At 37.0% G+C, this 16,576-nt stretch overlaps 1 protein-coding gene across 3 annotated transcripts in view; it reads left to right on the top strand.

Annotated features, from left to right (window-relative positions):
* The first annotated feature begins 457 nt into the window (after positions 1-457).
* DPY19L3 (dpy-19-like 3 (C. elegans)) overlaps positions 458-16,576 on the top strand; it is a 36,414-nt gene continuing 20,295 nt past the window's right edge. The window contains exons 1-10 of one of the 3 annotated variants that reach the window (XM_014942457.1): positions 458-589; positions 1,981-2,123; positions 3,628-3,761; positions 9,529-9,619; positions 10,476-10,597; positions 10,799-10,944; positions 12,562-12,685; positions 13,457-13,591; positions 15,114-15,245; positions 15,998-16,099. In XM_014942457.1, the coding sequence (XP_014797943.1) occupies positions 2,021-2,123; positions 3,628-3,761; positions 9,529-9,619; positions 10,476-10,597; positions 10,799-10,944; positions 12,562-12,685; positions 13,457-13,591; positions 15,114-15,245; positions 15,998-16,099 (1,089 nt within the window). In that variant the 5' untranslated portion in view covers positions 458-589; positions 1,981-2,020. Of the gene's footprint in view, positions 645-1,980; positions 2,124-3,627; positions 3,762-9,528; positions 9,620-10,475; positions 10,598-10,798; positions 10,945-12,561; positions 12,686-13,456; positions 13,592-15,113; positions 15,246-15,997; positions 16,100-16,576 lie in introns of all 3 variants that reach the window. The other 2 variants (XR_001412088.1, XM_014942456.1) reach the window with 2 other exon arrangements.

Here is a 16,576-nt window from a genome sequence, read left to right as displayed (position 1 = left end):
ACTTTATACAAAATACACCTCTACTGCTTCGGTTTTTAAGTTATATTCAACAACCACTTCACATATACCTGGAAATACATACCGGGGGGGCGGGGAGAAGCACCACTAAAAATAAATTCAAGCCACTATTTAAAAAAAAAAAAAAGCCTCCACTGCCGTTTAAGCCCAGCACGAACCGTGGCACCGGCTACTCCCCCCTCCCCGGGCAGGCTCATTTAAACTTATTAAAACCCTTTCGGAGTGAGACGATCGTCCCCACCTCAGACAACCTCCTCCCCACCGTACTTTCTCTTCCCCCAGAGCCCGAAAGCAACCGGGGAAGCCGAAACCGCCCCGCGGAGGAAGGTGCCGCCCCAGCCGCCGCCCGGCCCCGGCCCCTCCGCCCGCCCACTCCCCACAGACCGCAGCTCCTCCCCGGCCGGGCCTCCCCGTTCCGCCGCCGGCTGCCTGTCCGCCCGCCCGCCGCCGCCGCTCCCCTGCCCGCCGCCGCCCCTCCGCTCTGCCTGACAGGGGCGAACAAAAGGCGCCGCGTCCCCCCCGCCACCCGCCGCACCCCGGCTCTCGGGGCGGTTCCGCGCAGCCAGCACCGGTAAGAGAAGCCAGCGCCCCGCCGCAGCGCCCCACGGCCCTCGGAGCTCCGGCAGGTACCGACCCACCCCGGGGGGAAGCGGAGGGGAAGGGGAGGAGACGGGCGACCGGCGGAGCCGCCGCCGAGCAGGCCGCGCCGCGCTGTGCGGAGCTGCCCGCGCCCCGGCCGCCGGGGGAGCCGCAGCCCCAGGCCCGGCCTTTCTGCTTCTCCTTCCCGCACTTCCCCAGCCCCCGGGGCCACTTCCCCTTTCCCCGGCCGCCCTTTCGCCGCCACCGACGGCCTCGCTCCGGGCGCCCCATCGCGACCTCCCGCCCCCGGCCTTCAGCTCCAGGGCCCGCCCCGCCCCGCCGCCCCGGGCCTCGCCTCACCTCAGACAGCTGCGGGGACGGAGGCGGGACGTTCCTCCCGGCGCTCTGTCGAGGTTTTCCCCGCCTGTGCTGGGCCAAAACCCTTCCCTCCGGCATAGGGCATCGAGGAAAGCTGGCTGAGACCGGCAGGGCAAGGAAGGAGGGTACTTATGATGACCATCTTGCCTGAATTAGTTAATTATCAGCTTTCCTACAAAACACCTGTTTACAAACAACCAGGGTATGTGCTCATGTACCTCCCTCCATGCGTTTTGCCAGGCCTGAAGGAAAGAGGTGAAGCTAATCCACTGCAAAAGCTTTAAAACAGCACAGTTGTGCAGTGGAGGTGTGTTTCTCAGAGCGGTACCATTACCGGTCAGTTGCAGCAGTGGTAACACAAACACCAGCGTTTGTGCTCTGAGAATGGTAGCAGTTTTTTGCATTCATTATGGGACACCATTGATTTTGTCAAATGTCAAATGGCAGGTGGGAGCAGTTTTATGTGTGGACCATGCTCACAGAGCAGAGAGTGCCTGCGAGTTGCCAGGGGAAGGACTGGTGGCTCTTCTCTGGCATCGTTTTTACATCTTAGGGCCCCCCTTTTTCTGGATGTCTTGAAAGCCAAGATTTAAACAACTGGCTTTCTATCTTAGGTGCCCAACTAAAATACCCTAAAAGGACCGGTTTTTCTTTGAAGGGCTTTCTCGTTTTCAAAAAGTGGAGCCTGGTGTGCATTTTGAGTCAAGGGCCAAAGGTGAGGCCTGTCAAAATAATGAATCGTTTTGAAAACCCCTTCAAGAGTATGTAAAATTGTGAACTTAAGTCTTTAAAAATTTAAGATAATTTGTAGATTTATGCTGCTACACATTCATTTGCACTGAGTTCTACAGATTTTAAAAAATCTTGCATTTTTTCAACTACAGTTTGGTTCTGTAAGTCAAAGTCCCTGATGGCAGTAAAGTATGATTCTGTTCTCAAATATTTTACAGAGTATTAAGTGAATGTTTGGGTAGGAAGATGCATTGCTTGTGTGTGTCCATTTAGGTGTCAGCCTGAAGAATAATGAATTAAAGTGACTGACACGATGACAACCATAAGACAGAGAAGGGTTGGAAAAGGCACAGAAGCGGCTGAAGATCAGCCTGCAGAGGAGAAGAATGGGAAGCCCGATGGGAAAATTCTGTCTGGTGGGTAGTGAAAAGGATTGTAACTTCATGGCTTTTTTAGTAGCATTTAGCTTTTGGTATCTGTCTTATGAACCGGTTAGAACTAAGTATATACCAAATAAATTTTCACACTTGAATACCTATCACCAAAATTCATTGGATGAGCCAAAGAGCATGCAGATGACTGCATGGCAATCTCTTCTCTAGTTTAAAATCCTAATTTAAGTTGGTGAGAACAGTGTTTGTCAATTTATTATCAGTGACACACTCAGATTTTATGTAGCCATTCTAGATTCTTAAACAAATCCCAGTTCAAATCATTGGTAACATAAAAAGATTTAAAGACTTCCAGTGAGTTATACTTAAATATAAGCAGATTGTGTATGAAATCTGAATGTAACTACAAACCCTTGCTTTTTACGGTAGGACAGACTGGCTAGGTAAATCTAAAAGAGAGGCATTAAGTGTCTTAATTGGAGGATCTGTTTAAGTAATGAAATACTGATGACATTTTTGTTTGGAATTATAACTTTAAAGTTGGCAAAGTTTGTCGGTTTGGGATTTTTTTAATTAACTTATTTTAAGGGATGTTTTGATCTAAATTCCAAATGTTTCTACATATGCAGTTAGGGTAGATGAAAGGAAACTTACATTGTTGTTTCCAGACAAGTACACTTAGGATATACACAAAACGTGAAAGTGATCATAGTTCTCATCCAGCCCAGCCCTCAGTTCAGTTGAGTTGCATATTTGGTACTCATTATGTAGATGTCACACACTGTATGAACAAATATATCTAATTCCAGATCACTAGAATTTATATTAAGCCTTATATCAACATTTAAAAAAAAAAAAAAAGAAACCAACCCTAAAAAAGCCAGGAACATAATTGTACAGTAAATTGCTTAAGCTACCTAGAAACGCAGCCTTTCTTCCCCAGCGTTCCATCTATAATCTTGTTCTGGTGTCAACAGGAGGCCATCTGCAATTCAGAGCGTGACACCATTATCAAAGGCTGCTTTGGCCGCTGTTCAGTCTCTTTGTGGGTATTCAGTGAGACTTCTGAACTTTCAGTGTTGTTTTTTACAAAAAACAAGCAAACCCCAGAAAAACAGGCAGCCATTTTAAGATTTGTGAAGAAGATTTTAATTTCTTGCTTTGTGATCTAACAGTCATCCTGTATTGCCTTAATTAAAAAAGTTAGCCTGGAGGATATTTCAATTTAGGTTTAGCAATTAGGTACAGTATTTATCTAGATTTGTATAGGATCATGGTATTCTTAAACTGTACCTAGATTTTGCTAATTAAAGCACACCTTATTTCACTTCGCATGTAAATAAAATACTCTGAGTTTGCAATATGAGAAAGTAAAAAACAGATCTACATAAAGACGTTTTAAAACCAAGTATCCTATAACCGACAGAATATAAACTGCAGTAGCACAGGCAGTGTATAAATGTGTTTCAGTTCCTTTAAGTTGAATTATATGTTTCACAATTACAGAGTGAAATATTTTTCTTCCAAGATCATACAGGTGGAAAGCTGTGGAACATTCTCTCAGTAACTGTTGGTGGAATTGTTGCCATCTCTCTTGGACTTCTTACTTCTGTTTATGTTGCTACACTGCATGAAAATGACCTGTGGTTTTCCAATATTAAGGTAACAGTCATTTTCATAGTTTCATCAGTGCTTTCATAGAGCATTAATATGAATGTAAGTTAAAAATTCATTTATTCATGTATTTGACATGTAATTTGCTTAAAAACAGAGAATATTTCATTTTTTAAAATGTAATTAAAAAAAAACCCTGTACTTCCCTTCCCACCACTTCTTAAATACTTGATCATTTCTATAAATACCTTTCCCCGTTTTTTCTTAAAACCACTGCTACACAGCTCCTGCCTGAGTTGCTGTGGTTCTTCCAACCATTGATCATTATCTAGAATAGAATTTCAGAAATCTACTATATATTACTCTATAATTATCTTCCTTTTATCCAAAGCAATCCAGAAGCAAACGAAGAACAGTTAACGTGTAAAATCCTGTCACACAGTTCTTTAATTATATTTATATTGTAATATTACAATACAGTTTAGGCACAGCCTCTTACAATTCAGTACATATTTTATATAATGTTATCCTAAATATGCAAACCTCAAAACGTATTTCAGACATTCACTAATGTAAAACCAACCATTCCCAAGACTAGTTTTTTCCTAGAATCACTGCATGGGGAAATAATACAGCTGTACACTAATTATATTTATACTGTAATATTATAATACAGTTTAGGCACAGTCTCTTACAATTCAGTACATATTTTATATAATGTTATCCTAAATATGCAAACCTCAAAACGTATTTCAGACATTCACCAATGTAAAACCAACCATTCCCAAGACCCAGAACTGACTAGTTTTTTTCCTAGAATCATTGCATGGGGAAATAATACAGCTGTACAAATATCTAAATTTAACCAGAGAAAAGAAACAGGTGAGTCATTTTCCTTTTAGATGCCTAAAAGTCACTCAGTCACAGTTAGGTCTATGTATTACATTATTCAAAGAGTATGTATATTTAATTGGAATACCTGCATTACAATATGTCTTTCCTATACTACACACTTTTTCTGTCCCAGAAAAATTTAAATTCCTGTAATGAAAATGGTTGGCACGTACTGAAACAATTGCTGTTATAATAGACAATGTATATTTAATTGGAATACCTGCATTACAGTATGTCTTTCCTATACGACACACTTTTTCTGTCCCAGAAAAAATTATATTCCTGTAATGAAAATGGTTGGCACTTACTGAAACAATTGCTGTTGTAATAGACGTATAATACTGGTTTGTACCCTTTCTCATCTGTCTTTGAATGCATAGGTAAATTGTATATATAGTGGGGTTTGTCTTTTCATTCCAAAAGCAAGTATTGATTAATTTCACAGACATTGTATATTTTGAAGAACAAAGCAGGCATGGATTTGTGGCAATGCGTGAACATAACAGATGCAGCATTTTCATTCTGTTGAATTGATATAGAGGGATCACAAAGTACACTGAGAGAAGCAAGTCTGTAGTCACAATTAAGCTCCCTCCCAATGGATGAAATGCTCATTTTATTTGGTAATTCTTGCTTTCATTTTAAGTACACATAGAAAAGAAAATGAATTTTAAATAAATAATTTCTAAATCAGTTATATTTCCCTACATTTTAAATTAGTAACTTGGGTCACTTTGAATTGGCTGTAGACAGTGCAAATTTAGAAATGTAATGTTATTGAACTCTGATACATAAAAATTATGTAACAACATATTATCCCCTGAACTTTTTTCCTTTCTTCCAATAAGCTACATTTAGTCAGATGGTAAGAATTCTTACACAAAAGAGTAGGTGTGGCTACTAAATTAATATAGTGAGACGTAATGGGAGACTGGTTTTGTCATTTTTTTCTTTTACGTGAAGGTACTCCTCTCTTAGTACATCAGTAGAAGGAGGTCTGCAGTGTTTATGACACTTTTGCACTAAACTAGACAGGTTTTTAGATACACCACTTAGGAGTGTTTGTTCTGAAGACCCTGTTGATGTATGCACATCATGATTACGTAGTTACAAAATTGTGCAGTTTGCCAGTTGTATTCAACCCTAAAAATTGAAAGTAAAAGGAGTTCATTGTACAAAGTCATGATTCTTAACTTCTAAGTAATTGAAGTCACACCTTGCACGTACACTTGTAGTGATTACCTCTCTCAGTAATTTCAGTTGCAGTTCATAGAAAGCCAGTTGAGTTAGGGGTGTCTCCCAGCAGTGGTTCACCCAACTAGAAAAATTGTTCTGTGGTTGTCACATGGTTTTGTTCTATTTTGAATATGGCTTTCAGCAGTGCATTCATTTCAGCTGCTGCGGTATGTGTGAATCTTGTTCTTATTTGCTAGTAAATACGCTTGCTATTATAAATTTGCCGTGGTCATTGGAGAAAGATGTAAAATTATTTTTTTAAAAACTGACAATGCGAATTTTGAAGAGTGGTTTATGCTAAGAAAGAGGTACATGATTGATATTCTTTTTTTTTATTCTCCTGAAAGAACAGCCAAAAAAAAAAATGACAATGCAGAATATTCTGTTACATAGTCAAAAACTGTGTTTGTGTACACTTGCAGCAGGGGTTGCAGAAGGTTATAATCACTTATCTTGACCAGACAATTTTGAAGAAAAAAATTCAAATCTCTTCATACAAACATTAAATCAACAAAGATTTCTGTTTATGATGGTGAAAGCCAAAACAGATTTCTTATCCAAAAATCCTTTCTCAGTTTTCTGAAAACTCTCTGGCACTACACATATGAAATGGCTAGTCTATTTTCAGTAATTTCCGATAGCAGTTTAGTGACTGTTCCTCAAGTATAGCATCTTTTGGGAACAGGATCTACCATGAAAATAACAAAAATGCAGAGAGGCAGGGGGAGAATTGTATCATGTCTCCTGTCAGATGTGGTATTGCTTTTTCAAATGCAAATGCTGAAGAAACTTTGGACAGGAGTAAGCCAAGGCCACATAACAAATTAGTACAGTAACACAAACAGGTAAACTTCAGAGCTCTCGTTTGGTCTTCATCCCTTCCCAGTAAGCATTTAGACTTATTATTGAATTTTCCTTCAATAAAATTGCTGCTTGCAAGAAGTCAAAAATTAAAATACCAAATTTTAAATCTTTTAGATGTGCAGGATAAGAATCCTGGGATTCCTTCTATTTTCCCTTTTTACATTTTGAATATAAAAGAAAGATGAAAGAACGTGGGGGAACAGGTCGCCAGCTAATTGGAACTCTACCAAACAACCACGTAAACCATAAAGAGGAGAGCAGACCAGGACTCTGGTGGTGCTTTTCCAAAGAAGTACCTGTTGAGTGGTTATGGGTACTTTTACTCTGGATGAAAAGTCTGATCTGAGTAGGAACCCTGCCATCCTCACAGATGGGCCCGAGGGTACCAGCCAAGAGTCTGTGTGCGGGGATTAAATACGTTTGGTGAAGGCTTGATTCTCAACCACCAACACTGACAGCAGCTGCCTCTCTTGAGTTGCCACTTCTATAGTCGAGTTGATTTTCAAGTCTTTCTGATCTTAAATTGAACAACTGAAAAATACTTTTACACACAATTGCACAAATTGTACTTTAGCTTTGTCAAAAAAGGAACAACTGAAAAATACTTTTACACACAATTACACAAATTGTGCTTTAGCTTTGTCAAAAAAAAGTAATTGGAACTTTGCTTATGCTCTTTATTTATAGAAAAACTCAACTCGGACTTTGCTTGCTGAGTATTCTGAATGACTTAGTTAAGGAGCTTGAGGAAACGTATGCTCTAGAGTTTTGCACTGCCCTTGGGAGGAAAAGTCCTTTGTATTTTGTTTTGAATGCTTAATGTTATTAGGATACAATTACATAAATTAAAATCATATGCAACTTTATATGTATCCTGGAGGATAGTGGAGTTTTTTCCTTCTAACAGTGGTGACTTCCGTGTTACAACACTCACAAACTGAATATACAGAAAGAAAAACATGTGCTCTTGTGATGCTTACCCGTAAGTCTGTCTGGTTTTATTGACATGGAATCCTAGGAAAAGTATAAATTGCTGTAGAACTGGAAAAGTATTGTGAGTGAATAAAACAGATGTTATCTTAGCATGAAACAGATGTAAAACTCGCTAGTGTTTGTCTCATAAAGTATAGCATTTGGTTGAATACAGCTGGTGCCAGGATTACAAATTAATCATGTTTGAATGCATTTTTGCTAATTAGATCCCCCTCTGTGACTACTCTCTCCCCCTTAATAAATTCCAAATGTTAACATTACCCCTTTTTTTTTTTTTTTTTTTTTTTTTTTTTATGATCTCTTAGAATCAGCTACTTTTTTGGTATTAGAAAACTTTTCAGTAGTGACAAATTTGAAACTGAAGCTTGTTTGAAATCCAGCATTCTCATTTTGCTAAGTGTGTGGCTTTTAGTATTTAGTGCCAATGTCAGTTTCTTCTGCTGGTGTTATAATGATTTGTGTGTTGTAGAGCAGCTGGAGAGTTTCATTGTGAACTTACATTGAATCAGATGTGTTTTTATCTGTTGATTTTTCTCAGACCAGAACTAATACCAGTTTAGTTTCTCAACAATTGACTTCAATAAAACACATGTTTTGAGATAGGATTCTATACTGGGCAGTAGAGGAGGGAAGAACATTTATTTTTTTTAATCTAGCTTTATGTTAGCTCTGAAATAGTATTGATTCTGTTCCAGCAAAGGAGATGGGACTCTTCATTTAAGAAAAATGAAGGTCTTGGGATTCTATGCAAGTTTGCATTAACCAGAATGGCATTCGTAAAAATCTCAGAAAACAGTAACATTCTGTTATTTCCATAATGTTCTTTTGTAAAGAAAGCTGAATTAATAAGATTATCTTGAGAAATATCACTTACATTTCATAATTATTTCTACACCATGTGTAGAAATTGTATGGGTTTTCAAATCTGGACATAAACCTTTTCTAACTTACTGCTAATCAGAGATACATAAAAACATCCCAGCAAGCAAACTACTAAAAGAATCACTAATAATAAACCAATTTTGTATAAAATGCCTATTATTTCTCTTCAGATTGATTGAGTTAACAAAAGGAGGTGTATTCCAAAGCAAAGGTCCTTCACTGAGAGGAGTTTTCTATCTCACTAGACTCCACCTGCTGTAGTATCAGCCAGGAAAGAGGTATAGCTCGAAGTGTACCTAGTTTAAATAATTGGAACATTTTAAAATTAAAAATAGTATCTTTACCTGCTCCTAAAAACAAGTAAACAATCCCTTTTCCTTTAACCTATAATTTGAGAGCAATGAGCAGCTGGCTTCCTGCAAGAAGCAGCATTTAACAAGTGGGCAGCAGCGTACCCTGCCAGCTGAAATCTCAGGGTGGCAATATGGTGTGGTCCCAAGTATAGCACACTGCGTTAATCCAGCCTGAAGGTGGCAAAGCCGTGGAACACTATGGGATATCTGCATCTGGAAGAAAAGGTTAAACGCATGGAGCAAGCGTAGGCAGTTTGGAAGTCCAGCTGTTGGCCACTGCAGCTGTCTAAACATTGCCTGTTACAAAAAATAGTAAAAGATCCAAAATGTTTCCAGTATCAGAATCACAAAAGGCATACGCATTTCCCCAGTTAACAGAGGCATCGGCCCCTCAGATGTTTGCCTCTCAACCTAATTTTTCGGTGTATTTTACCTTTGTTTGAACTAAGTTGCACAGAATGCACGTACCCAAAGACTCGAGCCACTCCGCAGGTCAATTTCCCTGGTGAGGCAAGAATTTGAGTTGAAGGCAGCTTTGTGTGATTGTGAAAAGCAAACGGAAAGTTAATTTACTATTGAACTTTCACTTGCAGGAAGTCGAAAGAGAAATTTCATTCAGAACAGAATGTGGACTTTATTATTCCTACTACAAAGAGATGATTCAGGCTGCTTCTATCCAGCAAGGTATTGTAAACTGTACAGTAAGTTTTACTTCGTGTTGCCAGCTGACTATTTTTAGTATTTTTTAAATATATTTGAGAACAAGGAATATCACAACTGTGAAAGACAGTGTAACTATGGTACTGGAGACAGATTTATTCTGTTCATTTGCCAGGGAGCCACTTATTGATGGACAAAGTAAATTTCAGAGTGATGCCTTGTTTTCTGTGCCAGACCTTCATGTTCTGATGAAGGCAGTCACTTTGAGGGACAGCTTTCCTATTTTCCTATCTAAGGTTTCAGCCTTGCTGGTTTATTTAGTATCTTACTTTCATTTTTATCCTTCTCTTGTTTAATTTGAATGGTGAGCTTTGTGGGAAGGGGCAGTTTTTTTGCTGTATACCTGGACAGTAAGTAACACAATGAACAGCTTCCATAGAAACCATATACAATGATGGGGTTTTCTGTGTCAGTCTCATGTTTTCTAGATACTTAACTGTTGCTCCCTAGCAATTTTGCTTATACTACACATTTGCCAATATTAACATCACCTGTGTTCACATGAGTGACAAGAGTGGTTCTCAAGATCCAGTCTGTACCACAGATTCTATGCTAGGAATGTAAGTGTCAAAATAAATGTTTCATACATCACTAAATATATAGTATTTGAATTAGCACTCTGAGCCCCATTTGAAGCAGGGTAACTGAAGACCTCAGAAGGTCATGTTGATTCAGAGGTAACATCACCTGAATCCTTGATTAAAGTTTGCAGTTTTTGATGAGAGATCCTAAAATACCTTTGAAAAAGTTATTCACTGTTCAAATGAAGATGGAGGGGGAAAATGACAATCTCCTATTTCAATTTCTCTTTATCGTTAAGGTTTACATGGTTTAGTATATGACAATAAAACTGAATCTGTGAGGACAATTAACATACTTGAAAGAATGAATGTTTACCAGGAGGTGTTTCTCAGCATTCTGTATAGGATTCTTCCAATTCAGGTAGGCATTTATTTATGGCTTTAGATTGTAACTGCATTATGAAGATTGCGCAGTGAATCATAGCTCCCCTTTTTAGTTATTTTTTAATTAGAAATATTCCTGATACCTTTTTAATCTGTAAAAGCAAAATTTAATTCATATTAAGTATATTTCCCTCCCAGGAGTGTTTTATGTCAACATCAGTATTCTTATGTTTTACAGCAATACCTAGAGCCCGTTTATTTTTATATCTACACTTTGTTTGGACTTCAGGCAGTTTATGTCATTGCTCTGTATGTAACAAGCTGGCTTCTTAGTGGAACGTGGCTTTCAGGGTTGTTGGCAGCTTGCTGGTATATTACAAACAGGTAAGTGAGATTAAACACACACTCTTTCTAAAATTGTACCTCATGTCAAAGGTAAGGCATTAAACCTTAAAATGCATGATTAATTCAACAAAAAATGAAACTGTAAGGCCTCTGCAGATTAGCGAGAAAATGGAAAAAAAAAAGTTAAAAAATCCAAAACAATTAGAAAATAATCAGAAAAGAGCTGACATTCCAGACTGGGATTTAAAAGTTTCAAGAAGTTTGAATAGAAAATTTTGGCTTAAATTGATCTCTGGAAGTGGACATCTTTCAGGTGCATCTGGATCTCCAGATGCTGTACCCTGTCTTCTCCAGCCTAGGATCCCTTACTGTTAAAGACACCTGCATATACACCCTTCAGGTCTCTCCCCACTGCCCCACACTCAGCCTCCAGGGATTCCTTCAACAACCTAAGATTATCAGAAGTTTAGCTTCCCTTATTCCTGTAGACCTCTCCTGCACTAAGACTCAGAGAAAAAAAGGTGGTAATTGAGCTGTTCTAGTGCTTTATCAGTTGAAGAATTCTCAATTTGGAGAGAGAAAGAGAAAAATTAAAGAACTGGCTTTAGGCCAGCAGTAATCTGCTGGCGTGAAGCTAAGACTGGTGACATAGGCTGTTATCTGTAACTTAATCAAGAACATAAAAGTACAGTGATCAGTTGTATCAGAACTGTTTGATATGTTAATCAGCAGCTGTAAAGAAGTTTCTCTGCAAACATATCTGTTACAGAGTAATTATAGGTATGTAGTGGTAAAATTTTTCTTTCTCCTAAGATGAATGTAATTAAAAAATACATGCAATGTGCAGTAGTTCACATGTATATTTCATGAGGTCATCTTTTCCATTTACAGAATATTTGGAGTAGATTTGTTTTATCCATCTTTATAATAATTCATGAACAGTGAAAGCTTGTTATCCTTTATGCAGGTAGAATAGGTACATGGAATTGATTTGGATAAATGTCCAAATGAAGTAAATCTGAGGCTACTGAGTAACTTCGTTTTAGGTTTTTCTTATCCAGCTGAGCATCACAGATATGTTGCTTAGTTTTCTTCTTAGTAAACATTTTCTCCACACAAGAAAAAAGGAATTTTTTTTTGTTTTAACTTGCAATTCAGGTTTTTTAAATGACTGCCCATTGAGAAACTCTTACTAACTTCTGTCACCTAGTTCTTATGTTAGAAAATTCAGAAGTTCCTAACCAGTATTCAGATCCAATGCACTGGGATCATAGTGAAGAAATGGATACATATTTATTCTTACATGTGCTTTTTGCAAATCAAAAATGAAGTTAAGTTACCTGTGGTGTGAAAACTCCACAGACTGAATTTGGCAGTGGTTTTGTTCGGGGGTTTGTTTATTCATTTTTAAATTATCCAAGCTCTGCTTCATAATTAAGATTTAGTTTTTTAAGAGAAGCTAAAGTCCAGTGTTTGAGGTACAGAAACAATGTTTTTTCAGAGGCAGGTGTGTTGAAGGAACTAAGAGTGTAGAGCCCCCATTTTTATCAAAAAGTAGTTCAAATACCACAAAGATGCTTCCCATTGCAACCTCTCTGTCAACAAACTGGTGTTCTATTTGTTTTAAATTTATGAAACTCCCTTTGTTTTGTACAGAGTAGATACCACAAGAGTAGAATTCACCATTCCTTTACGCGAGAACTGGGCACTGCCATTCTTTGCTGTTCAGATAGCAGCCATCACGTACCTACTCAGGACTCATTTACAGCCTGTTCAAGAAGTGAGTATTTCTGATAAGCATGACACAGTAAAATTAGTATCAGAAAACTGTCTATAGACCTTAGGACAAAATACTTAATAAGCATCTATAGCAGTGGATAAACATACACACAAATCACTTAGAATATTGAAAATATTACTCAGATGAGCTTTCTGTTAATTCAAATGTTGAAATTCCAAGGAATGCATGTGCTCAGCACTGGAAAAAAAAAAGTAAGCTCTAAAGAGTTCAAGGCAACAGTACTGAGTATTGAAGAAAACATAAGAGCCTAACACACAGTGGGCAGGAGAAAAGCTTGTAAAGCACAAGGCTTAAAGATTTTAATTTGATTTCATTTATTTTAGAAATACAGGAGGTTGTCCTGATCTGCAAGAATAAAGGCAAATCGGTGATACAATTTCTTTGACAAATGGTTCTTAAGTCATGACTCCTCAATTTGTTCAAATAACTGCTATTTATAGCATAGTAAAACACATATTGCATGTTAATCTATGGGCTGAAAGTATTTGAGATCTCACCGTTTTCTTTCAGGTGGCATTACAATGGTAAGATACAGATGTAAATACAAGAAGAGGAACTCAAAAAAAATGTTCATTATCTTCCAAGCAGTTATTGCAGTTAGAAAACTCGTATTAATGTTTTAAAAATTGATTTAAAATTAAATTAAATTAAGGTGGGTTTGGTTGGTTTTCTTGGGGTTTTTTGGTGGTTATTGGTTATTTTTTAATGAAGGAAACTATAAAAGAATAAAACTAATTCTCCTATTTCCAGAGATTGACACTTATGGCTATATTCATAGCAACGTTTCTATTTAGCCTGACTTGGCAATTTAATCAGTTTATGATGCTGATACAAGCATTGGCATTATTCATACTGGACTGCTTTGACATGCTTCCCACAGCAAAGGTAAGATCGTGTTTGGAAATAACCAAACTTTTCTATCATAAAGCTAATAATTTTGGAGGTGTTTCACTAACCAGTGGCCTGGATGCTTAAAGTAACACAGATTATACACTGTGCTTTGTGCTTTGAAGTAACGAGAGTGGATATAATGCAAGTGTAAAAATGAATAATCAAAACACCACCATTTCTAGGTTTTTTTCAGCAGATAATATTTCACTTTACGTAGTTCACTGCTATTGTTTAATTCACAATGTGTGAATTTTGTCTCAAGTATTGTGCATCCTTGTTTGAAAGTTAGGTGTAGGCATTGTGCCACAACGAGAGGGAAGGGGACAGACCGGATTGCTCAAGAGAAGCAGCTTTCTTTCATACATTAAAATTCACAACAAAATAACAACTTTGTCACTGAAGCAAGTGAGCCAAAATGAAAACAAAAAAGTGTTACTAAGAAAATAAGGGATTATTTACAGTCAATCTCAGCAAATAGAAATATACTACAGAAGATGAAAACATCTTTGAATGTAATGTCACTGTGAAATTTACGGAGATTATTTTATCCCTCATAAAGGTTACAGTACTTGAAAAAGTGAACTACTCCATAAAGTAGTTGAAAAGATTCTAACTTTTTTTAAGGAAGGCTGCAGTAGGACAAAGAGTAATTTTTGTTAGTTTCATTTTAAATTTGAAGCAGACTTGAATATTAGTGATTGTATTAACTGAAAATTAGTATGATGGCTGCATATCAAAATAAATGTGATTTATTTAACAGTTTCTAAACCCTTAATTATATCTGAAAATGTAAGATGAAGTTAGCAATTAATGTGACTAATCAGCTACCTTAAAAGCTGGCAAATTACCAGCTTCATTCTGAATTATTAATTCTGGCTTACTGCACCATTCTTATTCCATATTAATTATCCAAAAAGTACTCCTTAGAACTGTTGGAGTTTGTTGGGCCATTTGATACTGGTTTACACCTGTGAACTCGGGTCTTTGTGTCACATAGAATTTATGTTTTAGTACCACTGTATGAGAAAATTAGCTGGTTTTTAGTGTTTGTATTCAGTTGAACAGTCATAATAGCTTAGCACAGCTCAAAAAGGACTGTACTAAACTATTATTAAAAAGTTAGAGAAACCAGCTGATGTTTGATTGCTGAACTGCATTGCGCCCTAACTCTTTAGTCATAAAAATATTATAAAGGCTACAGAAACACTTCCTCAACTAAAGAAATTACAAAACATCTGCTAAATTTTAAGTATTTAATATTTTCCTCACCCTGCAGTTGTTTAACTCATCTGCTTTGTTAGAGCATCAGGCTTCTCTAGGTCTGAAATAATAACCTAACTAGTTCAGGACATAAATACAGAAAGGATATAGTAATGGCTCTAAGCATAATGATTTCATGCAAGATGATACATTTCTTGTAAAAATAATTGACGATGAAATAAATACTAAAACCTATGCAAAGAAAAACAGCAATGACTAAAGTTTTGTAGGCATAAAAATCTCATTATTGTTACAGGTTACGTGGCTCTATATTATTCAGATTTCTGGATTGCTGCTAGTGTGTGTCCTACAGTTCTTTAATTCTATGATTCTTGGATCATTGCTTTTAAGTTTTAATGCTTCTGTCTTGATAGCAAGAACAATCCAGGTAGGTACCAAAATATTTTTGTAGCTAGAGTGTGATATATATAGATAAACGAGTACTTTATATGCATTATAATCTTAAATTACTAATAGTAATTAGAGGAGTTACTATAGCATAAAGCAACAAAAACATTGCATGATCAAATAATGAATTCAATTACACTAACTACAGCATAACCAAGCAAAGCAGAAACCATAATTGTGGGATTGCTATTAGCATTTGTGATTGTGCAAGCTGCAGTTTGGATCCTGCAAAAAAATTGCATAAACGGACTTTACACCTGTTTCAGCAGGACTTGGTTTGGATTCATGGATCTGTGCAAACAAGGCACGTGTCAAATTCAGTTTACTGAAAGCTATTATTTCTTTCAAAGATTGGGATTTTTTTCCTTATATTTACAGTTTTCTTTTTTCTGATACTGGCATTGATGACAGCCTCTAAACAGAATGTATGAACTTACAGAGCCATTCCTGCTCACTCTCATTCGTGACTTTTTAAAATCAAGAGTGTGTTTTTGATAGTGAGGAAACTGCCAGATCAATATGCTGGGGAGTTTTTATGATACTGTCTCTTCAGTTTTGTGGAAGAAATATATCTTTATTCTGGATATTTGATTATGTATACATTTTTCCTTACATGAACCTAATATAAATCTGATCCTGATCAGGCTCAGCAAAGAAGCTATTTCAGGTAGTCTGGGTTGCTTTTGTTTGAAATACAAACATACCGAAATACTAATTCTTTCTTCTTTCTAGAAAAACCTAAAAAAAGGCAGCTTCCTTAATAGGCTTGGGAAACTTATCCTCCATGTACTATTAGTCTTGTGCTTGACTCTCCTAATAAATAAATTTATAAAGGTAAGCAAATAAATTTTAATATAGAAACTTAGAAAATGTATTCAGTTGAAAGCTATTTCTTAATCATGTACTGTAATATCATTAAATAAAAAATGCAATTAAATTTCATTGCATTTCAGAGACTGCATTTTAGAAATGAAAGATAATTTTGCTCATCTTTTTGGTATATAGATTTTAAAATATAGTCTTAAAACTTCATAAATCAACACCAAATAATCAAATAGGTATTCATAACTTGGAGCTCCCCTGTAGTTTTATGACAAGTGTAGGTTTATACTGCATTCTGATACTGCTGAACATTTTCAAAGTTTCTCTTTGAATGTACTTTCCAATGAATGCAGTTAAAAATGAATACTTGTTATAAAAGTGTTGTAGACCATGCCATGCTTTTATTTGCTTCTTGTGCACAGAGATACCTGCAGACATTAGTGACAGTAACACTTTCTTTGCTTGTGAGTTTTAGTCTCTTCAAAAGAG

This window comes from Calidris pugnax, unplaced genomic scaffold (genome assembly GCF_001431845.1).
Source record: "Calidris pugnax isolate Ruff unplaced genomic scaffold, ASM143184v1 scaffold28, whole genome shotgun sequence".
In the NCBI taxonomy this organism is placed as follows: Eukaryota; Metazoa; Chordata; class Aves; order Charadriiformes; family Scolopacidae; genus Calidris; species Calidris pugnax.
This window is presented reverse-complemented; position numbering and strand designations above follow the sequence as displayed.